Raw genomic sequence first — 18,495 nt, 5'->3', positions numbered from 1 at the left:
CTCAGAGCAGCCCCCTTGAACAAGGACAAGTGCTTCATGGAATAGCAGTTTGCCACCTTCCCCAATCCCACAGGATGCATGTCACCAAGTGGGTCATTCAGAAATGAGCCTGGGCCTTGCGGGCATATGGGATGCAACAGAATCCCAAAGCAATAGACATACAAGTTTTTTTTTTTTTTTTTTTTTTTTTAATTTTTAGCCTCTTCCATTTGTGATGATTCTACAGCTAGACAAGCAGGCGGTCTAAATTGTCACCATTTTCTAACTCTTCTGCCCACTTGCTACCCGTCTGTCATTCCTGTTTGATAACACCCCTCATGTACACGGGCAGCTAGCAGATCCCAGACCTCGGAGCATGGCAGCTCTCTGGGAGGGAGGCCATCAGCAGACACTTCTCTGCTTATCTACCAGTGCTGGGGCGGGGCCGCGTGTGATGTTTCCTGTAAACATGAGGACGACTGCAGCCTGTGTGCCCCCCACAATGACATGACATCCTGAGATGCAGGCATAGGTTGGGAAGGTTCCTTGAACAAGCCTCTCTGACTTGTGGGTCTTTGTGTTCTTTGCAGTTCCTCAGCACTTTGTTTGCCCCCCTAAACTTTGTCATGGAGAAAGTGGAAAGCATCCTCCCATCCAGTCTGTGGCACCAGCTAACGCGGATCTGAGGGGAGCCACCGTCCTTCAGCCTCCTCACGCAGCTGGCTGCCACCGGCTCTTCTGTGCCAACTCCTCGTGGACCGCAAGAAAGCATGACATTGAAAAGGGAAGCCATTCCGAGATTTTAAGATGTTCATGGACTGTCTGTTCCATATTAAAAGCTGTTTTTGTTGTACAAAATTCATTGATGTTTAGTTCTATTTTATTTTGCCTCCAGAAAAAAAGAAAAAAGTCAAAAATAAACTTTTGTGTATTGCAGCAACCAGTGTGTGTTCTTATGTATTCCCTCCAACCCTAAAAGTGTTGGTATTCCACATAAACCTGTGGGTTGACATTAATTCCCTAGAACCTAGGTCCACTGAAATGCCACCATGTGGTTTCCATTGCTGATGGAACTCATCTCAGCAGGTATTTAGAACCCCTCATAGTTGATGACTTGGAAAATGAAATTGCAGAACTACTAACCCCAAATCAAATATCCTCATATACTACGGGGACACACACACACACACACACACACACACACACACACAAGAAAAGTTTCCAGAATGAATGTTGGGGAGCATGAATGAAACAGAGGTATGTCCCTTCATAGGTTCCAGCTCAGAGACTCTACTTCCTGTACAATACCCAACACTGCAGTTCAGGAATCATTTTGTGTTCTCTGTTTGAAAACTTGTAATGCAAAGACAACTTCTGATGAGACCCAACCGTCTATTGTAGACCCTGACTACCCACATTGCCAAGGTTTTCCCATAAGGACACTTGGTATTTTTTAATTATGTTTGCATTCCTGATGCTTAAATGTGAGCATTCTTTGAGCGTTTTAGTGATCTGAACCAAAATGATCATTTGTCCTCACCACCTTTAAAAGCCTTCCACATGATTCATACCTTGCAGAGCATCTGGCTTTACTTAAGCAATAGGAGAAAAATAAATAAACTGGAATCCTCTATCTGAAGTGAAAAGCACTTCTATTTAAAATCTGAATCCAGTGCTTTAAAAAAGGACTGTCCTTTACATAGTTTGTTTTCCCTTTTATGTAGAATCCTGCACCTTCCCCACTGTGACATGGTCAATGGTATGCAGGGAGCTCCCCCCAGGCTCTTTCTCAGCTGGCTTATGGTTGGCTCCTGGTTTCCACCCAAGAGCAGCCAGGTGAGTAGGTAAATTTAGGGGCCTGTGGCCTTCTTATACTTCAGCAAACTTTTCTTTTTTGTGCAAAGTCCTGATGGGAATATACAGCTGGCTTCTCCTCTTAAGGAAAGTTTCCAGCAAGAGCTTGACCCTACATACACCAATCGTATTGCTCTTGGGACCAGGACCCTGTCTGCCTTGTTGAACTCTTGGCCTCGCCTGCCTGCCCAAGCACTTGACAGAGTGGATGCTCAAATGATTGGGTGAATGCATTGTAGTAGTGCGAGATGGGCACAGACTTTTATCTTTTTTAGAAGAGATTGACTGCAGCTGAAAAGGACAGGGAAGGCTTAGAATTGCAGTTTAGAGCTGGAAGAAGAAGGAATTCTTTAATTTATAAATGATGTTTAATATGATTTAACAGATGAGGAAACGAGAGATTTTGGCCTATTTAAGCAGGGACTTCCGATTGTGATAAGCCTTGAATGAAAGGTTTGAGAGCTGGCGGCGATGGGAAGTGGCAATGACCCAAAGCAAGTTGTTGATAGAAATCCCAGGTGACAGGAAATGCAGCAAAGAAATGTCAGCCAAGGATTTACATGTGCCTAGTGAATTTAATAATGTGGACTTGCATGGGGAGCTGAGGGGTAGAGAGAGTGAATAGGAGGGATGCAGGTGGAAAACAGAGATGCAATAGAGAGAAGGCACAGAGGTGACGGAGTGAGAGCTGGGATCACTGAAGGAGAGAAGTCCATGGACCAAAAGTGGAGCCAATCAGGCAAGGAGAAAGGAGACCTCTGTGAATTTGAGGGAAGCAAATTATATGAACTTATTAGACCCTCACCCTGTAATCCAGAGTTGCTCCTCAGGTAGAGACTGTGACGCCAATGCTCCCTTCCTTCCACCACCTTCTTGACTACCCAACTCACTTGCAGTCCTGGCCTCCCAGGGCCTGGATGCCACAAAGATTGTCATCTAGCTCTGTCATGTTTTGCTGTCCCAAAGGACCAGCATTCTGACTGTTTTTATTTTAAAGGTTTTATATAAATCTATGGAGAGGCAAAGCCAGAGTAACCAAAATAACAGCAAAAATGTGAAAGATGTTTTGTGTGAGCTCTTATGCTTCTTGCCCAAGGTCCAGGTTCCTGACTTTCAATGGAGATGACAACTGGAATCCAAGTCTCATTCTGCCTTCTGCTTCTATTTCTGTATGAGGGTGTATCAAAATATTTTCTGATGGGCTTTTCTCTATGAAGACTCTTCCAACAGGACAGTTAGTGTCCCTAACTCTTAACTAATATGTATTTGTTGAATACAGATGCAAACATTCTAATTTAATGTAAGCAAATTGAATCTACCAACGTATATAGGAAATAATGCAATATGACCAAATGCAATGATCTGTAGGTTTGTTTTCAACTTCTTTATCAGTACTTACTATTATCAAAGTCATTACAGCTTTACAAAGAGTTGGGAAGCTCTTTTTATTTTTATGTGGTGTGTAATAAAACCTGAAATTATTATCTAATTTCAGAATTAGACAAAACCAGTCATGAAACATGATTTTGCTTTCTTAATAGTAGATTTCTCTCCCTCTCTCTCTTTTTAATTACTATAGTGATCAGCCTATGCAGAATTTTCACTTCTTATTCACTTGATCTAATATTTTTTCTAGGAAATTACCATTTTCTGTAGGCATTTAAATACATTACCAAAGAGTAGTAGGGGTATATAATTTGCATATTTAATCTCTTCTGTATCTGTGGTTATTTTTTTTTCATTCCTGATTGTATTTTTGCTGTCCCCTCATTCCCCCTAAGAAATATAATCATTCTAATTTCCTTAGATGAGCTTATGGTTTGTTTGTATTTTATTCTAAAAAGTGTGTGTAAGACTCTCATTTTTCCTGGGCATAGCTTTCTTGTTTCATACATTTTTCTATGAAGTGTTCTCCTTTTCATTGTTTCTCTAGAAATTTAGAAATTTGTTTTGGTTTTTCCTATTTAGGAGTGATCATATTTGAGTATCTCCTAATAATTGGTTCTCCATTACTGCCTTTAAAGGAATGAGTTTTTAATGTTATTGTGCAAAATCTAATGGAAACATCAACGCACAATAAACCCTGTTACTTCACACCCAGGGGTTACTTCTAAGTAAACTTTTGATCCCTCTTTTTATGTTTAAAAAAAAAATCTTATCTTCAATGTGAAAGTTTGAGGGCAATGTTAAAATGTCAAAGACATGTTTATGTTCCTTCTGTGGATTCTCCTTGTTTTTCTCATTGTCCATGACCATGCACTTCACCAAGATGAAACAAATTATGCTGAATCCTGTGGAGCTGAGCAGCTGCAGGCGAGTGGCACCTTCAGTAAGTACTGAAAAGAAGGGGCATGGGCAGAGAGGCCCCCAGATATTCCCATTCCATTTGGCTTCTGCTCTGCAACAGTGACAGCTCAGAATGGTTGGTCTGGGAACTGAAATGCTACAGGCCTAGGAGGAGGCCTACTACAGTGTTGCAATGACCTAGTCTTGCCATCCTGGCTTCTGAGGGTTGGGATGGCTGAGGCTGAACAGATAGAAATGGTTGAAATGGAAATGTCCAAGTAGAGGTGGACTGCACCTCTATCAGGAATGTTCTGGACAGCTGCATAGGCTAGGGGGACAGATGACCTTAAAGTGACCACTATTATCTCCTTCAGCATAATGTCCGCAACTCCCCAGCAGGAGCAATGACAGCAGGCAGAAGGCAAGTCCTCTTTCCCTCTTCTCCAGCTTGTCTGCTGTCATGTTTACTTCCAGTGGGTTCCACAGGCCCCTGAGACCCACGTTGTATGTAATTCACCTTAGGAAGAAAGCTGTGGTGTTGGAAACGTCAACTGACTGCCATTAAGTCAAGCAAGCCTCAAGAGGGTGTGTGTTTGTCCACGAAAGGGGTAATACAGAGGGAGAGATTTTACAGAATGCGCTCGGAGCCCCCATCTCACCAAGTGAGAGGGGAATTTCATCTGTCATAAGCAGGGTGCTGTACACCCTCAGACTGGGTCTGTATTCAGAAGGGCCATGTCCTGGTTGCTTCTGAAAGCATTCATTGTGCAGGCTTACAGTGTTCCTGATGTCTTTGGCTACCTGCTTTAGTGGCCTGCACAGACTATAAGACCTCAGGGTTCCCCTGGGACCAGGATCTCTCCTGTGTGTTCCCTGACACCCCCCTCTGAGATCTGGGTGCTTCATTTCAGCTTCTGCATCTCCCTCACAGACACACAGGACATCTTTACAGGCCCCTCCAACCACAAACTCTCAGGCTGTTTCTGCCTGACAGCTTTAGGGGACAAAGCATTGCAAACTCTGGGCTCCTGCTCAAAATGGCAAAAGGAGGAATGCAAGAAGAAACATGAATTAACATCTCTAACATATTTGCTCTACAAATCGGATAAACTCCTTCACATTTGATGCAAATTAGATTCATTTGTCCACTCATTCCTTCAATAAAATTTATTGAGGATCTCCTATGTGCCTTGTCATGCCTTTTCAATTGCACCTTGAATGGCAGCACTTCACGATGCTTACTTTATATGTTCACTTGTGTCTGTCTGAAACACAAGGAATTTGAGTTCCACAGTATGGCATTCTGAGGGTGCTAGACACTCACAGCATAGCTCACTCGTGGGACCAAATCATACAGGGATTTCTCCCTACTAGCAAGCAATCCTACATCAGCATCAGCTGGACATCCTCTACTCCAATCCATTTCTGGTGCTATCTACCTGGAGAAAGTGTCAGATTTTGCAGGTTGAGTGTTTAGTCCCCAAGACTGCCCCCCCTTCGGACACCAATCACAAGCCCAGGACTATAGAACTTCTGACCTATCGGCTAGCAATTAGGGTTTCCATAACATCCTCTTTAGGCTCCAGTAACTTGCAATAGCATCTCACAAGACTCATTTAAAATGTTTTAAAGAATATGAATGAACAATCAAATGAAGATACACATAGCACAAAGTCTAGAAAGGTTCCAAAACAGGGTCTTCTGTCCCCATGTAGTTTGGTGTCACCACCTTCCAACATGTGGACCACAAAGGAGTCTCGTTCACCTTCCCACAAGCCTTAGTGTCCAGCTGTTCGGAAGCTCTCCAAACCCTGTCCTTTTGGTTTTTGATGGAACTTCATTGCATCAGCTTGACTAAATCATGTGAAACTATGTGGATATGATGGACAGACTAATGCTAATAATGTAATACTGAGGGAGTGGAGAAACCCAGCAAGACCTGTGTGTCCAGATTATTCTTGGCCTCTGTGGGCAGCACTCCTTCCTCCCAGGGATGGTGTAGGCCCCTTATGAAGTATGTGTGTGGGTCTCATGATTTCCCATCAGACAAGGTGAGTCAGAGAATTTCTTTATAGCCAGCTCCAAGGCAGGCATGAGAAGATTATATTTTTAGTCTCTGACCCACCTTGGGGAAAGAAATTCTAGTTTCTGTGTTCTGCCTTGAAGAGAAAAAGGAGCAGGTGAAAGGAGGGCAGGGGAAGGTCAGGGGGAGAGACTATGCTTTTTGAGGTCCAATTCATCCTGACAGTACTGTCTTTCACTTTTACCACTCAAACTATTCTGAAGCTGCTTCAGGAACCAAGGACAAAAGGCCAAATACTTTAACAGAATCTATGCTTATTATTCTAGTCACTTTGCAAATAGCAAGGCCAGAACCAGGAACCATGAATGAAACCATGACTGTGCTATATTAGCAAGAAGTCTTCAGAGAAATAACCAATAGTGCACAGCACACACACCCGCTCTCACGCATACCCTTTTGGTCTGCAAGTTGGAGACCAGAAAAGCCAGTGGTGTAAATCTTCTGAGTCTGAAAGTCTGACAACTGGGGGACCCAGTGATATAACTCCCAGTTCAAGGGCTGGAGAAAATGAGATGTCCTAGGTCATACAGAAAGCAGGAAAAAAGGAGGGAATTCCCCCAAGTTCTACATTTTGTTATTCAGTTCAACAGATGTGATGACGCCACCCACATCAGGGGCACCATCGACTAAGTTCTATCTGGGTGCTAATCTCACTTGGAAACAGCCTCACGGACACATTTAGAAATAATGTTTAATTTGGGCAGCGCATGGCCAACTTGGGTTGACACAAAAAACTCACCAACATGTGTATGTAATTTTTAATCCTCCAGGTGACTCTGTGGACTAGTGCCCAATTATATCAACTCTATGGAGCTGTGACTGAACCAGGAGCTGGATTTGGACTCCCGAGCGCCTGGGCACTGTCCATTACTTGTGTTGCCACAGGATGCTTGTTCACGTGTCTCCAACTCTGTGTCTACCTCCTCTTTCCAGCTGGGAGCAGAATACTCCTCAGCTGACCTTTAGCCCTGCAGAAAAGTGCACCAGGGGACACTGCTGCTCACTTCCCCCAAAAGGTGCAGAGCCTAAGCAGCTCTCCAAAGATAAGGTGGGGGCCGGGGCGTGGCTCAGTGGCAGAGCACTTTGCTAGCACATGTGAGGCACCAGGTTTGATCCTCAGCACCACATAACAAATCAAAGAAAGGTATTCTGTCCATCTACAGCTACAAAATTTTTTTTTATTAAAGATAAGGTGAACTTCACATTTTTCTTCATGTTAAAGTCATGTATGTTTTGATAGGAGATCTGGAACTAATGTTCCCAGATTAGATGATTTAAGGGTAAAAACCAGTGTAATGCTGTGGATTTGAAACAGAAAGAGGATTCTCTAATGAACATAGGCCAGTGTTTCCCAAAATGAGTTTTGAAAAATGTTAGTCCAGTGAACAGTTTTTGGGAGATGCATGGCAGCCTTTAGCATTCTCTTGGAAATTCCTGATGTCAAAAGCAATGAGAAGTCCTATAATGCAGAAACCTGCTTAACTCAGCACTTCTCCAAATTAGATCCTAGAACACTCTCCTCTTTCCTAAAGAATTTAATTTTTAACATTTCACAATGTTCACTTTGGAAAACATTGGATTCGACCTATGCTGAATTAAAAGGAGGTTTCCACAAACAAGACGTATGCTCAGTCTGAGCATCTCATCCGTCCTGTCCTGTTGGGGCCTGCCTAGTAGAATTTGGAGAAAAATCCCAGACTGCTGCCAGCCTGAAATGCTGCTGTGCTTCCTACTCAGGCATCGTGTGCTTTGTGTCCACCCCTGCATGCTTAGGGGGACCCTTCATGCTGGCCATGAATATTGGTGCTGCACCCCACAGGAGGGCCCTGGGGACCTTTTACCTGCCCATGGATACCAATACAAAGTGGGGGAATTAAGGATGGGGGCAACTGTCACAATTTGAGTGTTCCCTTCTCTCTCTAGTCATTTAAGAAAATCCCAATGACTCTCTCTGAGAGTGCCTGTTAAAAACCTAGCTTTTTGGCTATGGCGACCAGTCAGTAATGATCACTCTCCCCTTGGGGTCACACTAAGTGGAAACTCCACCAAGTTGCATTTTCAGGAGCCTTCCCACCAACTCTAAGCTCTTTGAGTCTAATATCTAACAAATTTTATTTTACATTTTTTAAAAGCAGGTTACTGACAAATAATATGATCCCTTTGCAATTAAAATCTGATGTCAGAGTGAGAAAATCCCCTGCTAACTGGGAACTCCCACGTCACTCATTTTATATTAATGATATTTATTCTCCCTTATTGTTCTATTCTTAAAAAATGGCTCCCCTGGTTGCAATGTTATGTTAAGTATATTACATGTTACTCCAAAGTCAGTTCATATTTTACATCTCGTTACACTCCTGGGTATACATTTCTGAATAGCTCTCACTCCACAGTTACAGTTCCACATTAAATATGGGCTGCCATGAGTGGAACCTGAGAGAGTTGTCCGTTCAGTTCTGGCTTCTTGTTTTCCCTGGAAGTTCTTCCTCTTTCTGCTGTACCCTCCTCAGGGAAGATGCACCTTCCAGTAAGAAAAGTCCACTGAGTTCTCTCTACAGTTTTCTGTAGAGATAGTCAGAAGTGGGATCCATCCGATGGAGTCCTTGTAGCCTTCGGTTGGGGCCAGCAACAGTTTGGCACATGAGTGGCAACGTGGATTAGGGGAGATGGGAGCAGTGGTACCAGAAGCCATCATGACCATTGACAAAAGTCCTCAATCAATACCTTCCTTTCCACAACATTAACATCAAAATGAGTTTATTCAATTATGTAGTTTTTGTCTTCTGTGACTTGCACGCTCTTGAGCATCTGTGTCATAGCATCATTAAAAGACAGTTTCAGGGATTTCATAGGATGAAATTTTTTATACACTTTAGTAGAGCCTACTGTGGCATAATTTTTATTTCCATTTGCTGCAGAATTCAAGCTCTAATGAGCCACCACTTTCCTTTGCTTCATTCATTCACTCAACATACATTATCCACTGGGTTTCATCCAGCTCTGGGAATGTAATAGTGAACAAGGAAAATTCCAATACACTCATCCTGTGAGGTCCACAGTCCTGGGGGGAAGCCCTCAGAGCAGTCCTCTGGTGTAGCTTTCACATGACTGTTCCTGTAATCCTCCCCTCTGGTGTGGCTCTTTTCTGAGTGGTAAACAAGCAAAGTCAGACAGTTTGCATGTCCTGTTCAAGGGGACTTATGCAATGATTCTCAGTGGGCCACAAAGGCTCTCAAAAGGTGAACAAGTCAAGAGCCACTTTTCTCCCATTCCACTTTGCTGGTCTGATTCCCACCTTACACTGTCTTTCAAATTATCTGGGCCCTTGCCCAACACAGTATGACAAGCCCCAGGCACCTCACTTTTTCAAGATAAGGGGGAATCTTCAGAAGAAAAGTGACTGCAACGGGACCAAGACACAAGTGTCCCTGGAGCCCACTGCCATCTCCCTTGGTTGCAAAGCCGAAAGTCTGAGACCTTTGACAAATGAGAATCAGATTGTGTCCAAAATACATCTGTGCCTCTTGGTCTGTCTGTAGCCATATAAGGAGCTGGTCAAGAGCTATTTATCAGAGAGGTTCTTGAGGGCAAAGAGAACTGGCTGGGTACTTCAATTAGCTGAGCTGTCCCCATTTCTGATGAGTCGGCAGCTGTCAGGAAGGGGGATCAGCTATTCAAATGGCACAGTTATTGTGATTTCATATGCGAGCACTGCCAAGGACCTCATTTTTTTTTTTTTTTCTTTCAACTCCTAATCACCTTTACCCATATTTTTATAGGGTCTTAGACTTCAGAAAATATTAGGGCCTAAAAATAGGCAAGATATTGGTGTTTTAAAGAAAGCGTTAAATGAAATTGCTCAATGATCACAGTCACTTCATCCGAAGATGAATTAAAATGCTCATTGATGGAATCTGCATGTTTTTCCTGTACGAGACAAATCAGAACAGAGAATTTGAGTCATGATAGGTGCTCCAGCTGTAATTTCTGTGCCTTGTTCAACTATGATTATCTCCACAGACAAACCAAGTGTACTCTCTACCTTCTATAGCAGTCCAACAAATTCTTCTTAGGTTTCAGTAGAAATGTTTTCATATATGTAGATTTTCAGGACTCATGCATATGTGCCTTGAAAAATATCTCTAGATGTCTTTTAATTCTAGAAAGTCTAACCAAGGTATTTAAAAACTTATTAGGGGGCTGGGGAGATAGCTCAGTTGGTAGAGTGCTTGCCTTGCAAGCAGAAGGCCCTGGGTTTGATCCCCAGCACCCAAAACAAACAAACAAACAAACAAACAAACAAAAAAGAAAACTTATTGGCTTTTTTAAAACTCTGGAGCTCCACTTATTCCACAGGTGGTTTTCTGCAACAGGAAGGGCTAATGAACTAAGCTTTGAGGTATTTGTTTCATTCTTATCTCCCCATTTGTTTTCTACATCTCTCTTGTAAAAGATATGAATCCTAAAATTTGATTTGATTTGTCCTATCATGAATAAGTAGATTTTCCCCCAAATTTCCCTCTGTTGACTCCATTGTGATGACCTTCAGAATTTCATATTTTAATGTCTTTCTGTATTCCTCCTGTCATAAACTTATCTTTGCATTCTCAAAGTTTGGCATAGTGCATAGCATTTGAGTTGGAGGTGGTCAGCAAATGCCCAGCAGAAGGAGGAGGAAGGAAGGAGGGAAGCAAGGCAGTGAGAGTACTAGAAGTGCTTTCTTCCCACCAGAATCACGGGAGAGCTGGAGCCCATGGGTACATGGCTGAAGTATGGAGCACCCTTTGTAAAATATGATTTGGTAAATGGAACTGAAATGTTTCTTCAGGTGTGTTCAGGGCCAATTTACAGTAGTTACTCATTTTAAAGTCTCTTCGTGTGTAAATGGAAAAGACCAAGGCTGGTCTGAGGCTATGAATCCTGAGAAATCCTCGCTGCTTTACTTGTTTCTCCACACCTCATTTCATAGTGCATGTCCCACTGTGAACCACTCTGCTGGAACAGGAAGACATATAAATAGTCCAGAAGGCTAACAACAAACTATCCAAAGAAAGAAATGAAGAAAATAATTATGTTTACAGTAGCATCAAAAGGAATAAAATACATGGGAATAAACTGAAAATACAAAACAATGATGAAAGAAATTTAAGAAGATACAAATAATGGAAAGACATTCTATGTTCATGGATTGGAAAGTTCAATATTTATTGTTAAAATGTCCCTGTTACCCAAAATGATCTACATACTCAAGGTAGTCCTTACCAAATTTCAATGACATTTTTTACATAAATAGAAAATACAATCCTAAAATTCAATAAAAATCACAAAAAGACTGAATAGCCAAAATAATCTTGAAAAGATGAGGAAAGCTGAAGGCACACCTCCTGACTTCAAAATATATTAAAAAGTTACACTAAATAAAACAGTATGGTACTGGCATAAAGACAGACATAATAGGCCAATGGAACAGAATAAGGAATGCAGAAATAAGTCCATAAATACACATATGATCAATCTTCCACAAGGATGGTAAGAATACTCATTAGGGAAAGGATTCTGTTCAACAAATGGTGCTTAGAAAACTGAGTATCCATACATAAAGGAACAAAATTGAACCATTTTTTATACCATACCCAAAATTATCTTATATTGGTCAAATACTTAAACATAGGACTTAAAATTATGAACTCCTATAAGACAATAGGAGAGTCTTCATGATATTGCTTTTTGACTGATTTTTCAGATATAACACCAAAAGAAAAGCAGTAAACGCAAAAGTAGACAATTGGACTTCATCACATGGAAGAGATTCTGTGTATCAAAGAAAATAGGCAGCAGTGAAAGGGCACCTGTGGAATGGGGTAAAACATGTAAACCATATACATCTGACAGGAGTTATTATCTAAAATACACAAGAAACTCATCTTAATTATACAATACCAAACAACCTAATTAAGAAATGAGCAAATCCTTAAGAAAGGACTTAAATAGACATTTCTCCCAAGAAGACATACAGATGACCAAATGGTATATGAAAGGATATTCAACATCACTAATCATCAGAGAAATGCAACTCAAATCACAATGAGATGTCACCTCACAGCCATGAAGAAGGCCATCAGCAAATAATCAGATGATAAGTTTTGATGAGACAAGAAAAAAAATTGGAGCCCTTGTATACTGTTGATGAGAGCATAAGTTGATATAACCATTGGGGAAGACAGTGTGAAGATTCCTCAAAAAAATTAACTACCATATGATCCAGCATTCCACTAGTGGATACATATCCATAAGAATTGAACCCAGAATCTCAAAGAGCTATTTGCACTCCCGTGTTCATTACAGCACACTTTACAATAGCCCTCATGTTAGCACAATCTAGGTGTCCATTGACAGATGAATGAATAAACAAATACAGTAAATTCACACAATGGAATATTATTCCACCATAAAAGAAGAAAATCCTGTCAGATGATACAATGTGGATAGACCTCGAGAACTTTGTGTCAAATGAAATAAGCCAGTCACTGAATGACAAATACTTCACCATTCCATTTATATGAGGAATCTAAAATAGTCAAACCTTAGAAGCAGAGAGGGGAATAGTGCTTGCTAGGGGCTGGGGAGGTGGGTGGACAGTTGCTCTTCGCTGAAGTGTCGGTTATACAAGGTGATTAATCCTAGAGATTTGCTTACAGTTAATAATACCACACTACATACTTAAAAATGTCAGAGATAGATCTCAAATGCTCTGTGCTTACCGTCATAATGGTGTTTTTAAAATCATCCATATTGGTTTGTGGAATCCTCCTACTTTCTTGTCCTACTTTTATCCTGACAGACAACTCTCAGCGTTCTTCACAGAAAGAAAGTTGTTCCCTTTTCTCAACTCATCACCATTGCACTTTACCAGGTACTTCCTTGTGGTGAAGGACTGTCCTGTGCATTATAGGGCATTTAGCAACATCACTAACCTCCACCCGCTAACCCCATCCCACAGTTAGGAAAACAAAAAATATTTCCAGAAATTGTCATATCTCTTCCAGGCCTAAATCACTTCTGGCTAAGAACCACTGCCTTAGGAAAAGTCCTAACAAGCAGAGAACTTGGGCACCCCAAGTGTCAATGGTGAGGATCAGATACAGTATGTGGTGGCATCTGACCTGGTGAAGTCATTTGCTCAGGAATGCAGCAAGTCTCCCTGTGAGGGTGAAGCCCCCCTTCTGGCTGCTACAGCCTAAAATGGTGAGAACATATAAAGAACATATTTCTTTCAGCCTTTACCAACTTTTCTATTTCGAATGAAGCAAAAGGAGAAAAGTTCTCTATATTACTTTCCTAGGACTGCTGCAACAAATTACCACAGATGGAGTGACTTAAAACAACAGAAATGTTATTTCACAGTTCTAGAGGTCCAAAATCAAGGTGTCAACAGGGTGGCACCACCTCTAGTGACTCTAGGGAGAATCCTTCCTCACTCTTCCAGTTTCTGGTGGCTCCAAGTATTCCTTGGCTTGAGGCTGCTTTGCTCCACTCTCTGCCTCCAACCTCACAAGGCCTCCCCCGTGTGACTCTTATAAGGATACTTGTCATTGGATCATCAAAATAATCCAGGATGATCTCATCCCGATATCCTTAACTTAATCATATATGCAAAGACCCTTTTCTCAAATAAGGTCACATTCCAGGCTGTGGATATACTTTGTTGGCAAGTCCCCCATCCAACCTATTACATACTCTAAAACAAAACTCCATGTTTTAAAAACATAGAGACTGATATTTTTATATTTTATGTTTTTTTAAACATTCGAAACAAACACAAACTTATAGAAAAGTTTGAAGTGTAGTTCATAAACATTTTTTTGAGATTCGGTTGCTGACACAGTGCCCATTATCCTGATACATCTGTGCATTTCCTACAAAGATACTGTTATGGTTGGATCTGGAATGTCCCCAAAAGGCTCATGTGTTGAAGGCTGGGTCTCCAGTGAAGCAATGTTCAAGGGTGGGGCTCTTGGGAAGTAATTGAATCAGGAGGGCACCAACCTCATCAATGGGTAAAATCCATTGATGACTCCATAACTGACTGGCTAGTAGGAGGAAGGCCCAGTCAGAGGGAGTGGGTTACTGGGGGCATAATTTTTGAAGGATATATTCTTGTCCATGGTCCCTTACTCTCTCCTTCCTGGCTGGCAGGAGATGAAGAGCTTTCCTCTGCTCTGCCAAACCTTTCTGCCATGATGCTTCCTTCCTTCCTTCTTTCCTTTTCTCCTTTTTCTCCTATTTTGGAGGTACTGGGGATTGATCTCAGGGGTGCTCTACCACTGAGATACATCCCCTATATGTCCCCAGCCCTTTTTATATTTTATAAAATATAAAATAAGTTTCTGAGACGACCTCAAACTTATGACCCTCCTGACTCAGCCTCCCTAAATGGTTGGGTGACACGTCATGCTTGGCCTGGCATGTTTCTGCCTCACCACAGGCCTCAAGGCAATGGAGCCTGATGATAGTGGACTTAAACCTTGAAACCAGGTGCCAAAAATAAACCTTTCATCCTCTCGGTTAATTTTCTCAGGTATTTTGTGACCATAATGAAAAGCCAACTAACAACACCTATTTAATCACAGCACAACTATCAAAATTCAGAAACTGGGTGGAGGCTTGGGGTAAAGAAGAGCACGTTCAGGATCAGTGGAGATTCATGTGACAGGAACAGAGGGGGCTGAGGGTATGGTGGGGAACAAGTCAGATACTGTACATCCATTCTGTGGTTCAGGGCTGAACTCCCCCTCTCCAATATTTGCTCTTATCCTCTGCTACTCTGCCTACCTCCCGACCCCTCTCTTTTCAAGGTTGAAACATGGGTTTATCATACCATTCTCACCTCATATTTGGAACTGACTCTTCACCATGTACAGGGTAAGGCCCAACTGTTTGGAAGGACACTCAAGGCCCTGTGTAGTATCTCTGATATGATCCCCACCACATTTCACGCCCCTCTGCTTCTGTCACCTATGCCTTTCACTGATTCTGAACTTGCCATTCTTTATCCCAAACTTCCACTTGCTAGTCCTAGGAAGATTGCGTGGTGTGTGTCTGTGTGTGTGTGTGTGTGTGTGTGTGTGTTGCTGGGGATGGAACCCAGGAACTCAAGCATACTAGGCAAGTGTTCTATTACTGAACCACATCCAGCCCCAGTTAGGAAGATTTTATCTGTCAGTCTACATCCTCCCACATGTTAGGGCTCAGATCAATGGCCATTTTTCTGCAAAGCCTTCTTTGATCCTCCCTGCACAGGGAATGCTCCTCTCATCTCCCTTAGGGTTAGGGTTAACTTGAAGGTCCCCAGCAAAACTCATGTTGAAATTTAATCCCATGATGAATTACAGATAGGGAGGAAATAAGTCAACTATAATAAGTGGACTATTTAGAGGTAATTAAAGCTAAAATGAGGCTATGAAGGACCCTAATCCCATGGGATTGTGACTCTTTAAGAAGGAGACACACCTGAGCCTAGGATACTCTGTCTCTCCATGTGATGTTCTGCACTGACTTGGGACTCTGCAGGGAGTCTCCACCAGCACAAGGACCTCATCAGATGCAGCCACCCAATCATGAACTTCCAGCCTTCAGGACTGTGAGTCAAATGAACTTTTAATCTTTACAAATGATTCATTCTGTGGTATTCAGTAATAGCAACAGAAAATGGTGTAAGACCATGTATTTCCTTTAGCACTTAATTTACTCTGCCTTGATTGTGATCATTTTTATTCCTGTCTACACGTTCTTTAACAGCAACTTTTGATTAACACATGTTCTTTGTCCTTATTTAATATTTACCATAGCTCTTCAAAGTGTGATTGCTAACCCCATTAGAAATGAAAAAACAGAGGCTCAAATGGTTTAAATTTCTTCTTAAGATAAAACAGTTGATGAACTGTGGAACCAGAGAAGAGCCCGTTCACTCTTTGAGGTGAGCTCTTTCTTTCTTCTAGACCGATGGGTCCCAGTCTTCATGGTTCATTAAAATCACATAAAGAATAATAAAATTATGGCATTTGCAGGCAAATGGATGAAATTGGAGAATATCATGCTAAGTGAGATAAGCCAATCTCAAAAAACCAAAGGACGAATGATCTCGCTGATAAGTGGATGATGACACATAATGGGGGGTGGGAGGGGGGCAAGAATGGAGGAAGGAGGGACTGTATAGAGGGAAAAGAGGTGTGGGAGGGATTGGGGGGAGGGAAAAAATAACAGAATGAGTAAAAAACTATTACCCTAGGAATATGTATGATTACACAAATGGTATGCCTCTACTTCATGTACAAACAGAGAAACAAGATGTATCCCATTTGTTTACAATAAAAATAAATTAAAATAAATCACATGCGGTATCCTTAGAAACTATCACTCCACCAAGATGTCTGATTTAATGCTGTGGAATATAACCTGGGTATTAAGCTTTATGCAAAATGATCCTTCTAATGTGTGGGCTTAGAAGCCTTTGCCCTAGTTTTTCAGGGCTTCCCCCGTGTCTGGCACACAATGGTGTTCAATATGTGTTTGCACTTAATCTTTTCCCTGTGTGCTTTTCTGGTCCACTGGACACTTTCCCTAAATTCTTTGAGTTGACCACAACTCAAAGGCAAAGAAAAAAGCAGAGCAAGACAGAAGCCTTCAGACTAACGTGAACCCAAATTCATTACTGATGAAATTTCCCAAATCAATAGAAAAAAATTAGGAAGAGCCAGCCAAAGGTAAACTCTAGCTGAGCTCCACTCGGCAGGAGAAGCCCGCCTCCCGGATCCCTCCAGCCTCCTGTGTCACTCCAGCGGCTGTGTGTTGACACAATTTGTTTCTACCAATTGATCCCAAGACAGCACCTACCTTCTTGGGAAGAGAGGCCGGGCTCTACAGGGAAGGTGAGGACTGTGACAACATCAGGTCACACTTCCTGAATCCTCAACACTGTTCCTGTGGCAGGCTGTCACAGCCACGCACTGCCCAAGAAACTGCTGGGGGAAAAAAAAAAATCTCACTGGGTCAGTTGCTCCCCTTTGCATAATTTAAGGCTATTATATTACAGCCAAATTTATGGAAGGAAATTTGAAAACTAGACTTTTTCTTTAAAAATGTTTGTCCCATTAAGACTTTATTTACAACTTGAAATATTAAATCCTGTCAATGAGGAAACATCACCTGATAAAACTGCTATGAATTTACACGTGCTTCCTGTCTAATTTGTAGACTCTGCATTCTTAGAAAATTGTAAGAAAGCTTCTGTTTTGTTGTATTCAAGGAGCAAACAACTCAGAAGACCTTTCAGCATCTATGAAGGCCATAAAACTACGCCTCCCAGATGTTATTGGATCCAGATGTTGGTCATTGCGAGCAATAATCTAGAACATATGAGAGGTATGGGCATCCTGTCTGTTAAATGTTCGGGATTAATTAAATAATTCATGCACCAAACTTTATTTGGAGTCCTAGCTACATGCCCACACACATGGTGTTTGAAAAACAAGACGAACCGGTGAATCACACAGTAGTGATCCTTTAAAAAGGTGCCTGAAGTTACATTAAACAGTGCTGGTCAAGTGATAGCCTAAGGCAATAATTAAGGAGTTGTCACAAGTGGTCCAGGTGGGCAGCTTGTCATGGAAGCTAGGCAAGAGAATCAGATGGACTTCATGACTTTGATGCTAACTTTGGTAACACTTTCTTCATTGCAAGAGAGTCCGATTAGAAGTTTATTTCCAAAGTACCTCTCAGTTCTGTGGTGAGTCTGAGGATCTGTCATTTTATAGGATAGGGTGATCATGGAGGCCTTGATGTGAGGAGTGTGCTCAACTTGGAAGAGGGGAAACTTGGGAAGGAGGTCAGCAGGCTCAGCCAGGAAACACACCACACCATTTATAGTAACAAAGACAAATCAGTAGAAGGAATTGGTAAGTGGAAAACAGAGAGGGAACCTTGAAGTACTACAGAGTTAGGAAGTACATGAAGTAGCTTCCTCCCCTAGGGGTAGAGGAACAAAGGGAAGAGGTTGGGACTGTTAAGATATGGAAATTTGAAGTCCCTGGGCCAGATGGCGCCTGTGTCCAACTGTTAGAGCCACAGAGAGGTAGTCTGGATTGGGGTAGGGGGTTGCTGCAAAATGGACCTGCTTCTGCTTCTGTTCTTAGAATAACACGGACAGGAATACCCAATAGACAGGAGAGGGCCCTCCCTTCTTACTTCTCTGGCCTTGCAGAGCCCCACCCCCAGCACCTCTTTTCAAAGAGCCT

The 18,495-nt window shown here is 42.0% G+C and overlaps 1 protein-coding gene across 1 annotated transcript in view; it reads left to right on the top strand.

Annotated features, from left to right (window-relative positions):
- ST7 (suppression of tumorigenicity 7) overlaps positions 1-915 on the top strand; it is a 316,094-nt gene extending 315,179 nt beyond the window's left edge. Inside the window, 1 exon segment of the mRNA XM_079150519.1 lies at positions 570-915. Coding sequence (XP_079006645.1) covers positions 570-665 — 96 coding nt within the window. The 3' untranslated portion in view covers positions 666-915.
- The last annotated feature ends 17,580 nt before the right edge of the window (positions 916-18,495 follow it).

Source organism: Sciurus vulgaris, assembly GCF_902686455.1.
Source record: "Sciurus vulgaris genome assembly, chromosome: 8".
Lineage (NCBI taxonomy): Eukaryota > Metazoa > Chordata > Mammalia > Rodentia > Sciuridae > Sciurus > Sciurus vulgaris.
The sequence above is the reverse complement of the archived record's forward strand: the minus strand, read 5'-3'. Positions and strand labels throughout refer to the sequence as shown.